The sequence below is a fragment of the Podarcis raffonei genome, chromosome 2 (genome assembly GCF_027172205.1).
Source record: "Podarcis raffonei isolate rPodRaf1 chromosome 2, rPodRaf1.pri, whole genome shotgun sequence".
In the NCBI taxonomy this organism is placed as follows: domain Eukaryota; kingdom Metazoa; phylum Chordata; class Lepidosauria; order Squamata; family Lacertidae; genus Podarcis; species Podarcis raffonei.
The window spans coordinates 94,653,487-94,671,507 of NC_070603.1; the positions used below are offsets into that span (position 1 = coordinate 94,653,487).

The window sequence follows — 18,021 nt, forward strand, 5'->3', positions numbered from 1 at the left end:
AAAGCATTCCCCAACCTGGGGCTCTTCAGATGTTTTTGACCACCTGCCCTATCATCCTTAGCAATGCGGGTGGTGCTTTGGGTTAAACCACAGAGCCTAGGACTTGCCGATCAGAAGGTCGGAGGTTCGAATCCGTGCAATGGGGTGAGCTCCCATTGCTCGGTCCCTGCTCCTGCCAACCTAGCAGTTCGAAAGCACGTCAAAGTGCAAGTAGATAAATAGGTACCACTCTGGCAGGAAGGTAAACGGCATTTCCGTGCGCTGCTCTGGTTCGCCAGAGGCGGCTTAGTCATGCTGGCTACATGACCTGGAAGCTGTACACCGGCTCCCTCGGCCAATAAAGCGAGATGAGTGCCGCAACCCCAGAGTCGGCCATGACTGGACCTAATGGTCAGGGGTCCCTTTACCTTTACCTTTACCTATCATCCTTGTCTACTGGCCACGCTGGCTGGGACTGATGTGAATTGGTGTTCAACAATGAGAGGGCGCAAGGTTGAAAAAGGCTACATTACACTGGCACTGCCATCCTATGTATGCTTTCTTGGGCATGTTATATGAATATAAATAAATACAAGCTATGTCTACCTTGTTTCACACAGAATTTCTCGTGAATTCTTGAAGTATTTCTCTTAGACACATGTGGCAGAATCTATATGGGACCAACTGGATAGCTCAGTTGATTAGAGTGTGGTGATGTCAATCCCCATACGGGGCAGCTGCATATTCCTGCATTGCAGGAAGTTGGACTAGATGATCCTCAGGGTCCCTTGCAGCTCTACAATTCTATAATTCAAAGAAGGTTTGAAACATCTGTCAGATGCCCTGAGTGGTTTAACTCCAGTGTAGAACTTGGAAGTTGCACAGAATGTTGATCACATTGTTTTATAAATGTAATCTGCTTTTGAAAATATTCAAATTGTTTTTATTTAATTTTTATGGTGCACAGCCTTTTTAAAAATCACTGGTTTAAATAAGGTCTGAGCAACTTGTAATCCACCAAGGTGAAGGCTTCCCACCACCCAGGTGTGTCAAATGCTGGGCAAAGAACACAACATAGTTGTTGTTGTGCCAGGAATGACACATGTTTGACAAGCCTGATTTACAGTCTGATATGAATGAGAATAGTAGCACTGCCTGGAAGGATGGAATTCAACTACCAAACATATATCAAAGAGCATCATTAATAAGATCACAATACCTTCGACGTCCACTGTGAACTGATGTTTCGTTTCTCCCAAAACATTCTTGGCAATGCATTCATAGACCCCTCCATCATCTGTAGTGACTTGTTCTATCTTCAATATCTTCCCAAAATTCTCTCTGACTCCTCTGTCATCCCTGCCTCTGTCAACCCTTCTCCAGGTTAGATGTGGTGTTGGACTATGGCCAGAAAAGAAGAAACAGGAAAAGATTTAACTTTTTTAAAAAGTGACATTGTCTCCTTTTTAAAACAGCTGGATAGTTTGAATATTTCAGAGTGTGTGCCTTTTACCTTTGTTCTATCAAACCCTTGACTTCAATAAATCACATATTGTCAGCGCTGCCCAAGGTCCCAGCTCACACAAGACCAACGCTGCTTCTTTCTCTAGTATAAAAGTCTTTATTGAAGTTCAGTTTCACTTCCACACGCGCAGCGTGCAACGCTACGTCTGTACTTTAGACCGCCGAAGCTCCGTCTGAATCTCCTCCCCCCTGACACCAGTTTAAGATTCTAGCCTTACTCCACCTCTTCCTCTGTTCCTTCCTTCTCTGGGTCCGCCTGCTAGTCGGAGTCTCACCCTTCCTAGACTCCTCTGACGCTGAGTCCCCTGACTCTTCCCCCTCCCTCCTTCGGGCTTTTGGACCTGGCTCCCAATCCGGGTTTTCTGCTGTCCCGCGCTCCTGCACATTTGAACTTGGCGCGCGCGCGCAGCCTCCCACTTTCCTTCTGACCGTTACACTTGTGTCACTGCTCCCTCTTTCGGGGAGGCTAGCTGGACCTGGCCTTCCCTCTGTTTCCCCACTTTCCGATGGGGGCGTGGTTATCCCTGACTCATCTTCTCTCCCCGCTGGAGGAGAGGCTGGTCCTGACTCATGTGACTCTTCCCCCCCACTGTGCTCTGGTGGGGGAACTGGTCCTGATCCTCCGCTGCTCCCTTGGGAGTCCCCGCTGGCCCCTTGTTTCTGGAGCGTCCCCCCTGGGACCCCCCTTGCCCTTACCATAGGTGCCCCCTTCTGGGAATCTTCTGATTTGCTGGAGAAGCTCATGGAATCTCTCGGGTCACTGTCATATTCCCCTACGCTCCCCTCGGATTCCTCTCCTCCGCTCTCTATTTGCTCTCTCCCCTGCGCTTCTGCTCCTGAGCCTCTGACACACACATATATATAAATATACATAATCTGTTAAACCTCAGATTAGAGGCATGCATTGTTTGGAATAGGCATTGCCTCCTCATTAAAGGACATGGTGAATGTGCAAAGCATGGTCCGCTGCCAACAACATATTGGAAATTGGTTGGAGCACCACAGAAAGGCAGTAGCATGTACATAGAGGTACAGAAACTTGTTTCATCCCATTCCATGACAGCTTTTCACAGCTGTAAATGGGGTTAAAGATTTCATCGCGATGACACTAATCAATTCTGTGCTTGCCCAGCCAGAGCTAATTCTCCAGGCAACTGAATATAAAAGAAACTTTGTGTTTTGCAGAATTAATGGGGCACTCTCATAACAAAGCAGACAGAAGTTCAGGGCAGGCTGCTAACTTCCCATTCCCAGCTGGCCTCCCCGATGCCAACACACTACATGGCACACATAGACCCAAGTCCTGGCTGTTTACTCTTCTGTCCATCTGTTGAGATGGCAGCATGCCGAGACCCAGGTTACTCTCTCCTCCTGGTTCCTAAAATATATTATGGCTTTCCATGAGCAGAATGTTCACAGTACATGTGGCATCTCTTTTCTTCAGAAGGCATAGCTTTCATTCCTCCCCCCGAAACTTCCAAGTTTTCCCTAAGGCTTTATTTATTTTAAAGAATTGCTAATCCACTTAATGTTTGAAAACCTATTAAGCAATATACACAATCACAAAAAGGCAGAACATTTCAGATATATTTGTGTGTGAGAATATATACATGCATATATAAAAGGAAGAGGTAAAAATAGTAATTCAGACATAACACGATCCAGGACTCAGCGACATTGGTCAAAAAACAGTGTTTTGAATGTGTGTTTTGAACATGCAACACCAGATGGTGCTGGAGAGCAAAAAATAATCCTTTGTGATTTTCCATAATGCCTCCCCCCTTTTTATAACAATTTAATTTCTGACTTATTTATAGTGGGTTTTTTCCTGTGTGTAGATCCACCCCCAGTCTCATGGTGAGGCAAAGCCTGGGCAAATAGATATATCTTTACAAAACATCCAGAACAACTCCTTCAAAGATATATATTGTATGTTCCTTATGACAATGATCAGTGTACTTATATGCTCCTCTAACCTAATAATTAAACAGCACCTAGAAGGGAAAGAGAAAATTCTGTACAGCTTTCCCTCAGGGTCAGTGTCAATGGCAGGCCTGTACAGATGGGGGATGGGGTGGACCCAGGTACACAAGCTACAGCCTTAGAGGGTTAAGCCGGTCAGGACCTGCTGGACTTAGGCTTTCACACCAAGTAGGCCCAGTGTCTCACTCTGCTCAAGGGCTGACCCTGCTTATGCAACATTTCTTCTTATTGCATGTGCAGCATGCCATATGCAATATTATGGCTGCTAACCCGCTCATGTTCCCCTAAAAGGACGCAAGTTTAAAACTGGAGAAGTGCAGTGCAGACTCACTGCTCCTTGTTGCCTGAAATGGAGAACAAATGCTGTCCTCTTCCTCACTGAGGCCAACCCTTTAAAAAGGCTTGCTATACCAATCAAATACCAATCGCTGCCTTCATCTATTTGCCCTTCCATGGTCCAGCCTTTCATGCCCAGTATGGTCCAGTATTTCATGCTGCATACTAGGGTCAGTCTTGGAAAAGTATATGTATAATTCATAGAACCATTGCCTGGTTACTCCCCCAACTCCACTTTTCTCATGGTGGAAATTGTAAAAAAAAAAAAAAAGAAGGGAATACTCACAGTCCTTCAGCAATGCATTCCAAAAAAAGATCAGATCCTTTTATGACAGTCACTTCTGAACTGTGGCCAGAAGACTCAGGGATAACAAGTTTTGGTTTTCTTTCCTTGATTAAATTTGCTGAAAATGAAGTGGGGTGGGGGGAGAGAGAAGTAATTTCAGAGCTTTTGAAATGAGCTGAGCTCTTCCTAATATTTATCATTCATGAACGATAGAAATTTTAATGCCAATTGATTCCTGTATAGCTAATGCACTGGAAAAACTGAATGGCATCAGACTAGATCGGCAACAATTTTCTCATTGATTTCAGAGTATGTATTTGGATATACACATCTAAGTCTATATCAAAATGTGGTATTTTAAAATTGTGGATCTATTTTAGGATTGCAGCAAATACCCCTGGTTTTCCATTCCTGTAGTGTATACCAGATATTCACTGCAGACCCTATGTGCCTGCTGACGCAGTTAGGTACCAGTAAAAACAAAAAGCAGGGCACACCCGCAGTCTTGCTCCATCCAAATTTATCATTCACATGGAGCTGAAGATAGTGTTAAAACCAGTGAAATGACAACAGACACAACATAGCCTTGGAGGCAAAGCTGTCTCCCTCAGAGCAGGACTATTTCTACCGAACAGCTTCATTTCTTTCCCAGTCTTGTGTTTGGGGAAAGTCAAAATGTCGACCATTTTGTAATCTACTAGAGTGCCTTGGAAACAGCTTTTGACGCAGCACAAAGAGCTGTTCAGAAAACTGCAACCAGCTGCGGTGGTTACATGGAAGTCAGTAAGCAACAAGGCTACTGGATATTGGAGTTAAGTGTGGTGCAGTGATTAGCATGCTGGACTATGAATGGGGGAAAGCAGGTTGAAATCCCCACCCAGCCATGAAGCTGGTCCTCTCACTGTATCACAGCCAAATCCTACCTCACAGGTTGCTGTCAGGGGAAAAACTGGACGGGGGCAGTGGGAGAACCATGTGTGCCTTGGAGGAAGGGTGTTTCATGACTTGCAATTTATAAAGAAGCAGCTGCAGAATTCTTTACATGTCTACTCAGAAACAAGTGTATGATGGGACTTGCTCCCAGGTAAGTAGGTAAACAATCATAGGCTAAAACAAAACAAAACAGTTTCATGCTGAATTGCAGGCTGTACCTCTTATATCGCCCTTTTACTTATATAGCAATATACTTAGCATGAAGATTTGAGAACCAAAATATATACCATTATTTTATATTCTGAAAAGTAAAATAACATGTACACTGGACCTTTGTAGTAACTCTTATTTCAGCTGGGTAAATTCTTTTATTCCATTCCAACCCATATTATAGATATTGCGGGTGCAAATGCTAAATAGTGACAACTTACCCTTGGCAGCGCTAGGTGAACTGGAATCATTAGTATGTTTTGCTGAAATAAACAAAAATGGAAACCAAATGGAAACATGAATGGTGATGAAATTTATTGAAGATCTGATGGAAGCAATCAAACAGTGTTGCAAATGCGTTTGCCTGCTGGGTTTTCTCTTCATCCTACCCCACTCTCAAAAATATTCACCCTAATCATGCTGCACGTTAAGCAGTTTTTCAAACTCTCCACATGGAGTGAGAGGGAATGCAATGTCATTTGAGTAAAAAGAAAAAAACAAAACCTGGATTTGAAGCCATTATATATATATCCCAGGATTGTGTGACCATAGTATTCTCTCTTTTTAAAAAAATCAAATATAATTATTAAACATGTAATGCAAGCATGCACAGTGATAATGAACTGATGTATAAACAATGTAAATGCTGGAAAAGATGTCAAATTCAAATCATTTTAAGTTAACCTGTGTTGTAAAATTAAGTCAGCCATTTAGAAAACATCAACAGTATCCCTCCTGAAAGGACAAGATTCAGGATAGTTAACAGTTTCTCTCCCCTTTGTGGCCAACCACATGTCCAAAAATGCATGGAGAAATGTTACTGGGAACCAGGCTGCACCCATATATAGCACAGTGATACTGTGATTTTGGAGAACATCGAGCATCAGCCATGGAGATGGCTAATGGCTGTCTCCCTACACAGCTGAACATTCTTCCTGATTTGTTACATCAGGAAAGATAGTTTAATTTAGCTTCATTTCACTTACGGCGTCTGCTGATTTTGCCTAAAACAATTTCTTAAGGTAAATTTTAAGGTATCTGCTCAAGTAAAACATCTCAGGAAGGTTTAGGGAAGCAAAGGGGTGGTTTAGTTGTTGCTGTTGTTAAATACAAATTGTCTAGAGTGATTCTTCACATATCCAGTTTAGATAATTTAATACAATTGGATCCCCTAACAATTTTGTTTCTATTTTACTTTCATGTACTTTCCACATGAGCACAAGCCAGATTGCCTGCATGCTGTCTATGGTAACTCCTTGTGTTATTTAAGATTTTCCCAATCTCGGCAGATTTGAGGAAAGTAAGATTGACAACTGTGAAAAATGTAAGGGTAAACCTGAACTATTCGGCAATAAAACACAAAAGCAGATAGCTGAACATTGCTTTTAAAAAATGCATCAGGATGTTATTCAATTCTGAAATGGCACACTATTCACAAAGTCTATTTACAAAGTCAAAGTATTCAGACAAACCAATTACTTCTATCCTCCATGGGTGGAAAGCCTTTTCCACTCATATGATGGCTCATTCTTCACGGCATTTTTCTGATGGAGATGGGGGAGTTCCACAAGAACATACCTGAGCACATTTTAAAAGTCAAAAGGGATCAATTTAGGCTCTTACTGCTCCTCCAGGAGCCCATGCTTCTGAGTCATGTTCAAAGCAGGTCAGCTATTCTGATATATAGGGAATTATTTGCAGCATATTGCTAAAATATGACTGCAGAATCAAGCCATTTATGGCCAAACCTACAAACTGTTCCAACAGCAAGTAAGAATGCCGAATGGAACTGAAGTGTTTCACTAGCATAATGCCATAATGCATTGCACCAGTGCCCTAGTATAGCACTGCCCTGCTAATGCTGGCAACAGATATTGATTGTACATAGCATAGAGCACGTTAGTCAGGGACTGAACACAATAAACATCTCTGTGGAGATGACTAAGTATTCCCCAGCAGCATTTAAGCCACAGCTTTTCTATATAGTAGAAATCTCTTTTGTAGACCATCTTCAAAGGCCTCAGATACAGAGGAGACCACGTCAACATTGACAAATTATACAATTCTAAGAAGAGTAGAGAAGCAAGATGAGGTTCAAATGAATCTTCAGTCCTTCAAGTCTTCAGACTCTGAAAAAGGCCCCATTTGGTAGCAACAGAGAAGGGGCAGAAATTCTGCCTGTGACACATTTTAATGCAAACCTCCTTAATTCTCACTTCCCGAAGAAACATGAAAACTGAAATGCAGCTACCCATTGAAATTCACACTTGGGGCAAAATTGCATATTAGGCGAAATGCCCAACAAAGTGCTGAGGAATTTTCATAACAACATTTTTGAAATTAGCAAACCGATACGGAAATGTGGCAAACGAAAAGAGAAACCGAGAGAAATCAAAACTGAGAAATTCACCCGTCGCTAGAGAGCAACCTTCTGTAATGGCACTGCAAGCTGTTGACGACAGCCTTTCCTCCACAGGCTGCTGCTGTAGCACCAAACCATAATTTGCAAAAATCGTTTTGCTAGCTGATCTCTGTGATTTTGACTGGGCCCTATTTTGTAAGATGAAATGTGTGTTTCCTTGTTTTTGTTTGAGCAAACAATGGAGGATGTGCAGGTATGCAGCTGGCAAGTGCCCTGAGGAATGTCTCCTGTATCAGTTCAGCATATTCAGCAAAACAACAGAAGTGCTTTGTAGGGCCAACAGCTGCGGATCTTTTTATGAGTGGGGCCTGGCTCTCATAATAAGTGCAGGAACAAATATACATTGGCATATATTTTTGTTAGGAATAATCATATTAGAGACACACATCACATGTAAGAATTCTCAGAGGAGTAGGTTTTGGGATAGACATTAAGGCAGGTGGAGGAGAGAGGTGGAAGAATGAAAGAAAAAAGGGGGGAACTGAACCCCCAGACTTACAACGTGTAACTGTCAGTGTCATTGGCATTTTCTGCACAATAGTCCTCAGCCTCGGAAATGCAGCAAAGCAGCAATAATCACTCCGGCTGTCATTTTCATCCACATTTGCAAAGAAAAGATCCCCCTTAAGGCTCATAGAGACCCTTTCATCTTGTGGGATGTGTTGCAAGTCTAACAAGGAAAAATAATAATAATAATATAATGATGATACAGTATGATAATGATCTTCCACTCCCCCCCTCCACAAAAAGAAAAGAAAAAAGGTGGCAGCTCACTGTTCTGTCAAAGTACTTGCTCCCAGGTAAGGGAATAATTCTTTGATGTTAAAGAGTCATGAGGTCTGAAAGTATATTTCGATATTCACCATGTTTTTTTACAAGACAAAAAAGGCCGCCATCTTATAAGCAGAACAAATTCCTGTACCAGTACACACCCACCAAATGTAAACTGCCTTCTGCATAAATATTCTGCAGAGACAATATAGCAACTGCCATGAAGGCTGCATCATTTTAATTGTTCAGACCAGCACAACTATTAATATTACAAAGGCCTACATTACAGACGTCATGGCTGTCAAGAAGCCCCTCACTCCTGTCACACAGAATGCACACTTATAGCCTGCATTCCATAATGTGATTCCATTTTTAATTTGCTGTTTTGATAGCCGAAGAATTCTGAATATTTTTTATCAAGAGGCGGTAACTGTCACAGCAAATGAGATTCCAAGGTCATGTTCTGGAGGTGTAATTCCCTTGGATCAAGTTCTTCCAAACCAATAGGACAGCCGTGCCTATCCAGTTACCCTCCAGCTGAATTGGACGTAAACTCCCATCATCCCAGCCAAGCTGGCTGGTTTTGACTGCACTTTTAGTCCAAAAACAGCTGGAGCATACCAGACAGGGGAAGGCTTCAGTAGGCCTTGGTAGGCAAATGGTAACTTGTATCCTTCATCTTCCTGAGGAAACCATAGCCTCAAGTTACCAATTTCTGCTTCCTTCCACTTTTTTTTTTCTTTTTGGATAGTGGGTGAGGTGGAGGTCTCAGTGCACAAGCAAGAGATCCTCTTCTCATTGAGGCAGTCTGGTCATTCACTTCACTCTAGGAAAGTGAGACCAAGACTGAAGCATGTCAGTGAGCAGAGCCTCTCTGTTCCCTGGCAGGCCTTTACCTGATGCAGATGGCAAGATGGGAGCTGTAGCCTGGGCAGAGGGGAAAAATCTGTCCTCCCTAAAGCACCCTGGCTTCTGTCTCTCTGTCAAGGTAGCTTGAGAGAACAGAGGGAAAGGGAGACACTAACAACTGAATACAGGTCACAGGCCCATGGACTGCCACCACATAGGCCTCTCTGGAAACATTAGATTAGGAGCCACCGGTGGTAGCCTGCATCTGGCACCCAGGTACTGGTGACACTGAGAGAGAAGGGCAAGGTGGCAGGAAGACTGGTGCTTTGAGGATGTACCGGCAGAGCCAATCTGGTGCTTCCACCAGCACATCCACACCATGGCAACATTTTCCCGCCTCCCCACTCCCAATATGTCACAGGGATGCTGGTGCCAGGAGGTCAGCTGTGCTGGCTGTTTCTGCTTTCGATAGGCTTCATTTCAGCGCTGAATTTGGAATCTAACCAATAGCCATTTCTCGATTTTCTCTTTCACTTTCATCCGCCCTGCTACATGAAGATATGACATTATGTCAAGAAGCTTCAGGTCCACTAACTCTGACTTGGTTAGCAATGGCTACAAAACTCTTGATGGCTGTATTACCTCTGGTATCAGAGGCAATACACATCTGAATGCCAGTCGCTGAGAATTGCAAGTAAGAAAGGAATAATTTGCTGCTGTGTGAGCTTCCCATAAGCATGTAAACAGGATACAGGACTAGGTATGGCTTTGGTCTGGCCTAGCAGAGCTATTCTTACCTTCTTATCCTTTCATCATGTTTTCTTTCATGCTGACATATACTAACCATTTATATAATTCCCTTACAACCTTTCAGCATTTTCTAAACCGTTATTTGTACACTTCTGCAGTTCATTTTTGCATACTTTTGCACACCGAAGAGGCATCTGAACCGTTTCAGTTTTAATTAAGTTAAAGTTATTGGGAGAAATCTTTCAATGAGAGATTTGATTTTTAAATGGCTCAAAGAGGAATGAAATGGTTCTCACCAATGTTCATCCAATAAATGTGCAGCGGTGGGATTCCCTTGGGAGGGTTGCAGTGCAAGACCATCGCATCTCCATATTCTACATCTATCGGGTCAATCTTCTCCTTGGGGAATTTAGGAATACCTAACATAATGGAAAAGAAACATTTTCAGAAGTCACTGAGTAGCACCTATGAACTTTATATCTGGCATTCTCTGTATGAATTGCTACCTGTGTAGCTTTCCCATGACTGTGCGGTCTTATGATTCACAATGTAAGATAACCAAATTTATGTGGGAAAATAATGTAGCCATACATTCTGAATTTGAAAAATTGTCCACGGGCAATTTCAGGAGGATGCATGTGTAGAAATGCCACTGACCTAGGAATCCTGAAACAATTTTCTTTCTGTGTGAAGAACAAATACACATTCTGCTATGCGTGTGGTGCTGAATCATTTGACACTGGTTTTGCCATTGGACTTTTACAGATCACCAGACGCACACCTAAGTTGCGCTGGGCTGGCAGAAATAACAGTGCTGGATATCAATAGCAGTGCTAAGCAGAGTAGGATGTGGCTGCCTCAAAAATGTGGAAAGTCCCTGGCTCCTGCTGATAAAGTTTACAGTCTGACTGCTCTAATGCCTTACAGAGACAATGCAAATCTCATCTGCTTCAGAATAACCAAATTGTGTGCAGGCTGCAATTTTATATTGCTCCATCATTCCACATTTCCAACAGAGTCTTAACAAACACAAGAGAAGGTAACAGTGAAGTTACTTAAGCAAGAATCAGCATTGCCAGGACTGATCACATTTCATTGTCCTAATGTTGGAAAAGGAGTCACAAATCCCCATCCCTCCCATCAGAGATCCCTGCAAACATCAACCTGCAAGATTAAATTTTTTTTTCCTTCCCCAGCAGATTGAGGTTGTTTCAGGGCACTTTTCCCTTACATTCCAGGCAAGTTGAAACGGATGAGAAATTGTTGCAACTCCATCAGCTCATTGTGTAATTAAGCCATAGTGAAAGAATAAAAAAACAGCAGGAACAAAGCAAAAAGAAAGGGAATGAACTTAGCTTGTAAGCCATTAGCAAGTGGCACTCCACCTTTGCAGGATGTTTTGCCTGTGGGGATTAGAGTCTTTGGGACATATAAAGGTGTTGTGGTTTTATCTCCTCTACCACAAGGAGCCTAAGATGTCTATATTTCAGCAAAGATTTAAAATTACGCTTCTGAAGGTTTAAGGAAACTGTTTGAAAACCTGCATTTTAAAAAAAATCACTAGTATCAATTCAAGTACAGTAAACCTTGTCTTTGACTGTAGGAGGCAAGGTACTCATGACAAACAATTCAAGGCCTATTCATTCAGAGCAATGTGAACTGCAACTCATCTGCACCTTTCTCCGGCAAGTAACTATTAAGGCTACACATTATGGAAGTGATCAAAATGAAGTTAAGCACATTAAAAACCAACAGCTCTTAAAAGTGCTTAGCATTGACTGGACTTTTCCCATAAACTGCATGTTGCAGTTATTCCATACTTGCTAGTTCTCAAGTCAAAGCAACAGAATACCCTTTAACAGAATTTAGCAGCATCTATAACCAAGTAATCTTGTCGACACTTCTTTCATTCATACTACAAGCAAGAGAAGTGTCAGAACTGGTACGGTGGGAGGGATGCCCCATTTCTAACTGAGCTGTGGATGCGACAAGCTCGTCCCATTAGACTAAGTGTGAATGAATTGATAGAAATCAAGCAAATGTGCATGAACCTCCTTGAGAGCCCTACAGGGGATAATGGCAGGAACACGGTAATGTACTCTCTCTTTTCATGAGTGCTGAAATTATACTCCAGGATACATCCTGACCGTGCAGGAAAATTGCCTGGCAATGATAATACGATGCAATTTGGGTCATCTTCCAAAAGGTTTGCTTGCTGAGGTCCAATCTGGCTCATCATCTGGTAGATAAAAGACGCGCATGTTGTCGCAAAAGTCTGAAAGCCACTATTCTCAGAGGCAGCCTGCATTTTGCTATCCGTTGTAGAACACGGAGTCCATCTGGAAGTTAGTAGCAGTGCTACACCGACACTTGGTGGAAGGGAGCCATCTGAGGGAGAAATATCATTTCACAGCACATGCTCTCACAGGTAAGGAGCCAGCCCTCTGATAAAGCAAGATGTGTTAGTGAGGAGAGAGGGGAAAGGCCATTCGCTTCACGAAGATTCAAGTTGCAGCTCATTTCGTTCATATATATATACAGAGAGAGAGCCAGGTGTCATTTAGCTGCAATGAGGCTAGAACTGAGATGTCATTTTGACAAGTTTAGAGCACTAAAACAACAAAAGCTTTTGCTTTCTGAAATGAAGGACATGTAGGATGTCGAATCCTGTTTTGATTCTATTCCTGGTGGCAGTAGTGGCAGTGGCAGATCAGATGCGAAAATGATCTTAGAAGTATTAAGGTTCAGATGCTCAGATTTTTTTTATAATCACTTCGTTGGTTCTCATCATTTCTTCTTATATGTGCTATTTGAGGAACGATTTTTTTTTTTACAAATGGCTGACAACTTTGATGATGGGAGAAAAGGAATGGTGAGTAGCCTTTTAGTTATACAAAGGAAAGGGGAGACACTAAAGGTAATAGGTAAAGGTAAAGGCTCCTGGATGGTTAAGTCCAGTCAAAGGCGACTATGGGGAATGGTGCTCATCTTGCTTTTCAGGCCAAGGGAGCCAGCATTTGTCCACAGACAGCTTTCCAGGTCATGTGGCCAGCATGACTAAACTGCTTCTGGCACAACGGGATACCGTGATGGAAACCAGAGCACACGGAAACACCGTTTACCTTCCCACCACAGCGGTACCTATTTATCTACTTGCACCGGTGTGCTTTCAAACTGCTAGGTTGGCAGGAACTGGGACAGAGCAACAAGAGCTCACCCCATCATGCAGATTCCAACTGCCCACCTTCTGATCAGCAAGCCCAAGAGGCTCAGTGGTTTAGACCACAGCGCCACCCGCTCCCTACGAAGAGACACTACCAATGCTTGAGCAAGGTCACAGTGTATATAGCAGCGACACCAGTCAAACTCTTCTCTACATACCCCATACTCTGGGTTCTATCTGTGTCTCTTGCACTAATGAAAGGTTCTCTGATTGAGTGGAGATGTCTCTCAGCAGAATGGAGAAGAGAAGGATTGTAGTTCATTGGGAGAGTGTCTTCTTTGCAGAAAGTCCCAGGTTCACTCTCTAGCTTCTCCAAATAGGGCTGGGAATCCCCCCAGCCCCCACCAGAAATCCTGGAGGGCTGCTGGTGTGTTCAGTACTGAGCTCATGGAACAATACAATGGTGCCTCACAAGACGAAAAGAATCCGTTCAGCGAGTCTCTTCGTCTAGCGGTTTTTTCGTCTTGCGAAGCAAGCCCATTGACGGATTAGCGGATTAGCGCTATTAGCGCTTTTAGCGGCTTATCGGCTTATCGGATAAGCGGATAAGCGGCTTAGAAAAAGGGGGGGAGGGAAAAAACCCCGCAGGAACTCGCAAGACATTTTCGTCTTGCAAAGCAAGCCCATAGGAAATTCGTTTTGCGAAGCACCTCCAAAACGGAAAACCCTTTCGTCTAGTGGGTTTTCCGTCTTGTGAGGCATTCGTCTTGCGGGGCACCACTGTAGTCCGATTCAGTATAAGGAAGCTTCCTATGTTCCTAAAACAATTTTGCACTTTCATGTCCTTGCCCCCAGTAGTTCCTGGTGTTGCCCCAAGTCTGGTGCTTATGTTGGAAGACACTTTGGAATAGTGTGGGAGGTAGCACAGGAGGTAGAGCCACTGATGAGAGGCACCACTGGACATAACCCCATATCTGCCCATAGAGGGCAGACCATTCAGTAGCCCCAGAGACTCCTAGGGATGGTGTAATTAATCAATCGGTTATTTAACAAATACAATTAAATCAGATCATCTGTACCTTGGAGGTGGATAAAAACATGTGCTTGCCTTTATTTGAAGAAAAGTGTACTAATAAGTGCGATATATAATAAGAATACTTGTTCATATGCTGCTTTGAATATTAAATTTTGAATATGCATTCTGATATTTTCCTGTACTTTCTACCATAACATAATCTGGAGCAGTATGAACTCAGGTTTTACTTGATCTCTGTTTCCCTCCCTCTCTCTTTCTCCAAGCTAGACCTGTTTTAACACCCCATTTGTGTAGTAAATCCTGAACTAAAGTATTTAAATCTGACCTTGAAATCTGCTCCAGCCTTTAGAGTGCCTGATTTATGTAAGCCCTAGAAAGGACTATGGATATGGTGAGCATGAAATTTGGGAAAGAGTCACAGAAACTGCTGTGCAGCTTTATGGTCAATGAAACGGCATGTTTAGCTACCCAGTCCCAGAGCAGATCCCCCCTCCCTTTTGGCTCTGGGAACATTTTGATAATTAAAAGGAATAGATTCTCTTGGTTAAGTAGCTCAGCGGTCGGTGCCTTTGCCTTCATAATTGGCTTCAATTATGCAGGTACCGTATAATTACTGGAGTTTTCTCTTTTATTTCCCAATACTGTAAAATGAGCATTAAACATTCACAAGGTTGAGGAGAGCTGCATAAAAAAACACTCATTTCATTGTAGGTTTTGCATCTTAATCTTCAACAAATGTACAGTTGTTGTTTTTCTTGAAAACCAGTTTAATAGTAAAGTGTTGTGGGATTTTAAATATTTTTTTAAAAAATGGTATTTCTATTTTTTGTTGGGAGGACCGCTATGCTTAAGCAACGCTTTTGTCTTCCCTGCCAGAAGAACCCCTTTGCTTGACTTGGGTATCCCACTGTTGTGGAGCTGAATGGCTCGCAGGGCAAAATTTATGCTCCAAAGCATCACCTAGTGTGACTTGTTGCTCTTTCCACTTTTATTGAGGTGGTGGGTTGCCAAGCACCTTGCATCCCCATTGAAATCTGCCAGCAGAATGTTGCCAAGCACCACACTGTTATCGTGAATGCACACAGTGATCTCACACTTTCCAGAGCTCGGGCTCTGATTATGTTTGCGCACACATCACAATTGATTTATTCAAGCTCCTCTGCAGCAGCACTTATCAAACGTTGCCACACAGTGTGTCATAGTATTGGGTTGCGATATGGCCAAAATGGGGGTGGGGTGGGGAGGAGAGGAGAGCAGGGAGCCTTCCACAGGTGCTCAGGTTTCCCTGTAGTCAGTGGAACCCCTGCTATATTTTGGAGTCAAAAGAAGCACATCAAAGGCAAGCCATATGCCCCAAACTTGTGTGCTGGTGGAATGAAATCAAACAGCCTGTCATAGTCTTTGTACAAAGTCGCACCTCAATGATGCAGCAAGCAATGTATTACCAGCACACTGAGTATACCAAGTTCTATTTCTCTGTTACGTCTGTGATGTGACTGTGCAAGATCCAGACTAGATGCATTGATGGACCACGTGAGGATCAGTAAGCTGAATCTGAATCCTGGCAAGATGGAAGACTTGTGGATGGGAGGCTCCTGGGAGCAATATGCTTGTTCTGGATGAGGGTGAACTCTCCCCAAAGGAAGAGGTGCTCTGTTTGGTGGTGTCTATTGATGTGTATGTCATTGGAAGGCCAGATCACACTCTAGAAGGGCAGCTACTCGCAATACTCATGAGATTCCTACCCAGCAGAGCTTTTTTTTTCATCTGGAACTCACCGGAACTCAGTTCCAGTATCCCTCCGGTGGTTGCCATTGCCATTATAAGAGAATAAGCAAGGTATTCAGGGTGAGTTCCGGTACTCTTTTGGAAAAATAGCATTGCTGCCCAGGAACACCTGGCAAATTCTGCCTGGGACTATGCAAACCCAGCAAGGCTACCGAAGGCAACAGGGCTACCGAAGCGAGAATCTGCCCCATCTTTCTGTGCAAACCAAAGGTTCTCCACACTTTTTTCTTCTATAAGGCAGAAGGAACAGCAGCTAGGTTTCCTCTCCAACCCCATATACCACCAAGACATGCAATCGGGACAGCCCACCCCATTTCGCCGCCTGAGGCAAAACATGAAGGTTCTGCCCTGCACATGTGCCATGCACTGCCAACCCTGCCAAAGCCTCCCTTATTGGGGCTCTGTGGCTGAGGCTTCCAGGTTCTGGTGAGATCTTGCGAGACCCCCATGAGATTGCATAGGGCTATCACCAGATCTCCCTGGAACCTGGAAACTGCCACAGCTACTTCTCATCACTTCTCCACTGGTGGCGGGGGTCATGCCCACAGAGGTGCCCCTTGGATTCTGCTGCCTGAGGCTGTTACCTCAGTCAGCCTCATGGACGGGCCAGCCCTACATGAAGTCCATTATATGTGTACTGTCTATTGCAGCATTTGCCTTTGGACTGATGCAGCAAGTCAATTTTGGAAAGACTAAAATGTGGTACAGAGGCAGTTTGAACTGACCTGGGGGGTAAGAAGTGGGTTGAAGGAATATGGATAAGGGTGGGTGGGAAATGTGCCTTCTCCCCTCAGGTTTTTTTTTTACTTTTTCTAACATTTTTCTTCTGAAAATATTGCCCAAAACAAACAGTGTTTAAATAATCCATTATGGTTTTATGTAAAAGTATGCGGAGAATACAAAATGAACCTCAAGAGGAAAAGAAGGAATACCGCATTAAACATCTACCTAAATCAAATAACTCTCCACCACCGAGAAAACTTGGTTCCCTTGAGGGCCCCCTGTTTAAAATGGGCTGTATATTAATATGCCTGCCAACCTACACCCCAGAGAGAATGTGTGATCGAAGGCAGTCAGCAAGTCCCAGAGAACAACAAATGTTACACAGGAAGGAAAATGTATGCATGCATACAATCAACCAACCGCACTTTCTGCAACTTAGTGTTTTGGGACTGATGTTTGAGTTCTATGCTAGGAAATTATTGTTCCATGTTAATTTCACATACAAAAAAAGTAATGAGTGATTAATTACCCACAGATGCTCAAAAAGCAGGTCACAATGAGATTCACTAAGGCTTTGTTGGGAGTAAAGCAACAATGCTTGCAAAATTTTACCTGAATGGTGGTGGTGGTGATGATAGACAGAAAAGCAACCCGTTCTTCTGCCTCACTGATTCCTTCTCTTTGAGTAACACATTACTCTTTGAGTAACTACTTGCTGGTTATGTAGATCACTTTTTTTCAGGCTTTACTTCCTTCCTGCTTCTCCCCAAGTTTAATCAATATGTGTTAGCATGTGCTACTGTTAACTTCTTGGCTGTTTCTTGGCCACAAATAAAACCTATATGTAGAATGGCTTTGTTTGTTTACATAATAAATCTTACTTTTTCTTTATCCGACCAACCAGCAATCTTACCAGACTATTTCTTTCTGCACACCACTGCAATATATGTACCAAACTCCAACATGACTTATCTAACCATTTACACAGTTAAGAGTCTAAGGCTGTTACCCCAGCGATAGTCTCCTGCCTATACCAGCAACAGCTTCTTCCTGCACATCCTTTTCTTGCTGCACTGGGTTATTCACAGGTCCCCTTGTCTTTCTATGGAACTAGAAACATGTCAAGGACAACTATTCTCCTGTATTTTTGTTTATCAGTTACTATTGACTGAAAGGGAAGTGAATTAAGGAACTTGACTTGACAGAGTTATCTCTGTCATTTCAGCCTCTTAACCTTTGAAAGCATGAACATAACTAAAGTTAAGATG

The 18,021-nt window shown here is 43.0% G+C and overlaps 1 protein-coding gene across 4 annotated transcripts in view; it reads right to left on the minus strand.

Moving 5' to 3' along the window:
• Positions 1-18,021, minus strand: part of CHL1 (cell adhesion molecule L1 like) — a 209,196-nt gene that overhangs the window by 58,827 nt on the left and 132,348 nt on the right. For 3 of the 4 annotated variants that reach the window (XM_053378167.1, XM_053378170.1, XM_053378168.1), the window contains 5 exons: positions 10,340-10,462; positions 8,173-8,343; positions 5,473-5,514; positions 4,109-4,226; positions 1,199-1,380 (listed from right to left, as the gene is read on the minus strand). In XM_053378167.1, the coding sequence (XP_053234142.1) occupies positions 1,199-1,380; positions 4,109-4,226; positions 5,473-5,514; positions 8,173-8,343; positions 10,340-10,462 (636 nt within the window). The remainder of the gene's footprint in view (positions 1-1,198; positions 1,381-4,108; positions 4,227-5,472; positions 5,515-8,172; positions 8,344-10,339; positions 10,463-18,021) is intronic. The other variant, XM_053378169.1, reaches the window with a different exon arrangement.